General features: G+C 40.0%; 1 protein-coding gene across 1 annotated transcript; it reads left to right on the forward strand.

Moving 5' to 3' along the window:
* The first annotated feature begins 2,090 nt into the window (after positions 1–2,090).
* On the forward strand, positions 2,091–4,355 carry si:ch73-111k22.3 (pleckstrin homology-like domain-containing protein). Its single transcript, XM_042706966.1, has 2 exons — positions 2,091–2,358; positions 2,998–4,355. Exons 1-2 carry the CDS (start codon positions 2,161–2,163, stop codon positions 3,211–3,213), a joined length of 414 nt encoding a protein of 137 aa, XP_042562900.1. The 5' UTR covers positions 2,091–2,160; the 3' UTR covers positions 3,214–4,355.
* Positions 4,356–4,904: the final 549 nt, after the last annotated feature.

Raw genomic sequence — 4,904 nt, forward strand, 5'->3', positions numbered from 1 at the left:
ACAGGTGCCACCACTCTCTCTGCGGGGACTACACAGGAGATAACAAAAACTGCAAAGATGCAGAGGCAAAAACCACAGCCGACTGCTTCTGTCTGGTGTTTCCAAAGCTGTTTTTCTCTGCAAAAGCACAGTTCTTTGTTGTTTCTCAGTCTGTTTTTCAAACAGGATGCTCATGCAAATATGTATACTGCAAAAAATCATGAGCTTACAGAAAACAGACACCATGTGGTCAAGAACTTGGGAGAAATATTGGAACAGTGGTAACTGGTTTTGCAAGAGAAATTAAGTGGTATATTAAGAGTTGGAGTGACTTGATGGACAAAAACTAGCAGAAGTCAGTAGACCTTCTAGCAACAAAGTCTTTTGGCATTCTATGGCAAATTAATCTAGTTCACAATTATGGAACCTTGACATACAGATAAGTCATTTAACACTCATTCACTTTACTACAGGCTCTTACTAACAGTAAAAGATTACCTTCTGGTCCACTATTGAGCACACCAGGTCTTTCACAGCGTTGAGGGACATGTCATGGGCCTCCAGGTTCACCGTTTCTCTAGTGAGTCCAATCTGGAGCAGGAAAGAGACTCCATGAAAAGAGCCTCTGGAGTTTGTGGGGCTCGGAGCGCTGACACTCCCGTTAGACAGGCGGTTGTAGAGGGTCGCTGGTGGACTCGGGGATGGCGAAGGAGTCGGTGGAGCAGCGACATGTTGAGCTACTGGATAGAGTCTTGGAAAAGGCTGAGGAGAGGAACTGCTACAGGCTGACATTTGTTCAAACTACCCTTCTTTACGTACTCAGGGATCACTTTAACAGTGTAGGCTAAACTATATCATTATGGTTATCCCCCCCGTCGTTTCAACTTCACTTGCTTTAGAAAGTTCAGTGAGTTAAAGGAAAGGTCCAGCGTGTGTTCGGATTATATGACGATATTGCAAGTACGGCTGCTACATCCAGTTTCACACAATAGCCAATTTAAAAACAGAACTAGATTGTGTGTTCGTTTTTTGAAACCAATCACACGTCTGTTATCACGTTCATCCCCTCACACTTTCAAGTAGGGCCTATAAGCTCTCACTCCTTTTCTTCTTTTCCTCCACGAAAAACCGTTGTTTTTCCCCTCATTCTCGTGTATGCCCACGGTTCTCCGCGGTTCCGAATTTGGGAGTATAAACGGAACTCTACCGTTGTCTATTCACGGACCCAACAGTGGTTCATCGCAACAACAGAAGTGGAAAGATGTTTTCCCTGCTGTTCAGTGTAATCAGCCCTCCGATCTCTGGTCCACAGGTTATCTGGCAAAAAAATATGAAAAAATAATATTTTACTCCCAAGCAATACCATCCCCTAAAATGTTTCCCCTAAATAGTAAAACTCATAGGTTAAACTTATGTAAACCAGTTTGCCTCATTCGTCTTTATATGATCAAATACACAACATACGTAATTTATATTGCGTTATGAAGAATTTTAAAACACATCTGGAATCACGACACATCTTTCGCATATAATAGCCTAGCCTACACATCTGGATGTATGCCCTGAATCGATGTAGCCTACCAAACGGTTAAATTATTTGCATTAGTGAGTTTTGCGTGACATCTTAACTGAAGAAAAGATAGCGACAGCAGCTTATAATACAAGTTTAACTACGGTTTTCAGACGGTTATATTACCTACTATCTCCAACGGCCGTTCGTGTTGGCGGAGGATGCAAAAAGCTACCGTTATTTTAAAATCCACTAGAAATGTTGTGTAAACAACGATCCGGGTGGACTGTTTCGAACTGAAAGCGATTCTTTGCAGTTTCAACAGACTATTTCGGTGCCCCTTGCCGCTTCATCCTCTGTTAAACGTCTCAGTAGCCTGCGGCGAAAGGTTAGGCTGCATTTTCCAACTTTTCCCTCCCTTGAAAAGTTCTTACCGCTGCGCTCACGTATCCAGTTCATGCATTTCACATTACCACCGAGATGATACTCCCTCCCTCTTCTCTCTCTCGGTAACAACCATTGGTAACAACACAGAGCAACTAGGGGATTCTGGGATAACGAGTTCGTGTCGCGTTTGTGAGTTACGGGACTGATGAAAGTGCAAGGAAACTACATTACCCTAATCATGATAGAACCGGATAGAACATGGAACGTGTCGCGCATGCTCTTGTATGAACTTTAATCTCATCCGCCAATCTCTGGAAGCTATGGCCGTAGTGTCTGCGACATCTAACGGCACTGTTGAAAACGTTGTGGAGGAAAATGACAGAAAGGGATGGTTGTTAAAGCGTACTCATTTCACATATCGCTGGAAACTCGCTTGGTTTGAACTTAAAGAGAGTATGCTTGTATACGGTGATAATGAAAAGGTAAGGCGACGGATTAGAGTATTATATATCAGCCTAATTTGAACGCAAGCTTCCCAAGTAGCCTACTCTTCTTTAATGATGGAGGGGTGTCATGCTACGAATATTTTATATTATCTATGGCACAACTTCAAACCAGTTGTTTCCTCTTTCTTGAAAAATTGTAGCTTTTTTCTTTGAGTGCAATCCCCAGTTTATACATTGTTGTCATGTTGCCATGGCAGCTCGCGTGTCATGGCTGTCCAGTGAATGCTTCACAAAGCAGTTGGCCTAGCCTATATTAATAGTATCAACACATAATATACTGTATTTCAGTATAATGTAGACTAAATATATATACAGTGAAAGTAGCAACATAAATGGGCTTATATATGCATATATAGGCCTTATGAAAAATCTAAATAGTAGGCTAGTCTATGGTTGAAGCTTATCCAAGGTGAAAAATATTATTATTTCCACCATTGCACAGGTCTAATGTATTGGTCTCCCAGCCTATCCAGCAACCTAACTGTTGGGCCATGTGAAATTAAATGGACCTAGATATTAGAAATAGGCCTAATTATAGAAGAAACTATGTCTCAAATACTCTTTAACTTTCAGTTCAAATATAGCCCAGCAAACTAACCATAAGATGTATTCCAGAGGCTTCATAAAACAATCAACCTTGTTGGTGCAGAAATGGAGCCATTGGAGGGAGGTGCATCTTTTGGCTGGACCATCACGCCGGGCGACGGTGGTCAGCGCACGTTCTTCCTCCGTGCAAGCACAGAGGAGGAGCAACAGCAGTGGATGGAGGCGATCTGTGAAGCACAGCTGAGGTCCCAAGACCATGGCTCTCATGCCTGTGTGGTGCAGTGACAGCGACACGACAGTCTTTTGTTTACACGCAAGGAGAGGATTTTTTTAGTCATATGATAATTAGGCAATTATTGTAAGCCACTTATGATCAATCTTTCTATTTTTTATATTGCCATCTTTTATTTCACCATACTTATTTGTAGATACAAGAATAAGAGTTTATAATTTTGCAAAGATAGGTAGCCTAAAACCTGCTGACTTGAATTTCTTAAATAATAGTGTCATGTTTTGTACCATATGATGTTTTGATGCCTTATCATTCAGAGTAACCAGCAGAACAATATTTCACAGATTTCTGCAGTCAAAGGGCTGAAAAGGTTGTCTACACTTATAGTTATACTCACCCTCAATGTTTTACGCTGCAGAAATGGCTTTGCAGGGCCATTTCCTGTGTGAAAGTATAGTACTGATTGTGCTAATCTCCATTGAACAGTGGTCCTGTGGATTTGACAGTTTATAAATATTGACAGTTGCCATAGTGACATATATGTATATATGTATATATTATATATACTTCTTTCTAGCATAATTGCTAAAATTATAATAATGATAATAATTCTAGCATAATTGCTCCAAGGTAGAAAAGGTTTTGTGAAATAAAAATGGAGGAACCTTTGACATGAAATATCTGAGCTGAGATCAAATGAAGGACATTTCAAATGATATGATACAGTAGATCTAAGCCTAATGTATAGCGCTGAGAAACTCGGGTCATTAGGGACAGCAGCTGAGAAGTTTATTTTATAGACAGGTGTTGATAAACAGTCTTTACTTGGATCCCTGTCAGACTATAACAGGGGGATTAACTGAAAAGGCCAGCTATACAGTTTTGCTTATATCGGCCTTCATGGCTGTATAACCCATCCACATCAGAGGAAACGCCTAAAACCTGTCTGTTTCTGTTGATGAACAGTTATTATTTATTGATGATGTGAACCGCATTGTGTATATAACTTAGCATGGTACAGAGTGATAGGAGGCAATGTTTTGATTAAAATGGCACTGCTGCAAGGCATTGAATACATGTCTGAGTGTTTCTGCCAATCCTTGCACTTACTCAAATCAAACAAAAGTACATGAAATAATATGTAGGAGCCGCTAAGAAAAAGAATATTTACACAGTAAAAGATTTGTGAAGAGATGATATGATGTTTTTATTTGTTTCAATTTCCAAATAGTACATCCTTATATATTTATGTGAACATTATAATGCCATAACAGATCTTCAGAAGAGGACACAACCCCAACCAAATTGCATCAGCTCCCCTGTACCCCTGCAGTATACACACATGGGTGTGGCGCATGTGCAGAACTGAATTTGAGTTGGGAATTCTCATTACATTTACATTACATTTACATTTAGTCATTTAGCAGACGCTTTTGTCCAAAGCGACGTACAAGGGAGAGAACAGTCAAGCTAAGAGCAATAAAAAGCATGGTGTAACAATAAATACTACTTTACATGAGAATTTGAGAATTCATTCCCAGAATAACTTCACAACTCTCTACAGAAATGTGCACACTGGTCAGTATGCACCATATCTAAGACAAAAAAAATAGTAAAAGTAAGGCTGTGTCTTCAGCAGTCACTTGTTGATTCATTATAGGCGATGAAAGTAGTCACTGTATTCAGTGCTACCAATGTGTTACTATGGTGATTAACAAGAGTCTCCATATATTCATTTGTCAAC

The sequence above is a fragment of the Clupea harengus genome, unplaced genomic scaffold (assembly GCF_900700415.2).
Source record: "Clupea harengus unplaced genomic scaffold, Ch_v2.0.2, whole genome shotgun sequence".
Classification (NCBI taxonomy): Eukaryota; Metazoa; Chordata; class Actinopteri; order Clupeiformes; family Clupeidae; genus Clupea; species Clupea harengus.

Bases quoted from the DNA above. Each gene is read 5' to 3' on its own strand.
- si:ch73-111k22.3 (XM_042706966.1), top strand. From the start codon at position 2,161: ATGAACTTTAATCTCATCCGCCAATCTCTGGAAGCTATGGCCGTAGTG. The intron at 2,359-2,997 runs GTAAGGCGACGG...GATGTATTCCAG, and splicing joins TATACGGTGATAATGAAAAG to AGGCTTCATAAAACAATCAA.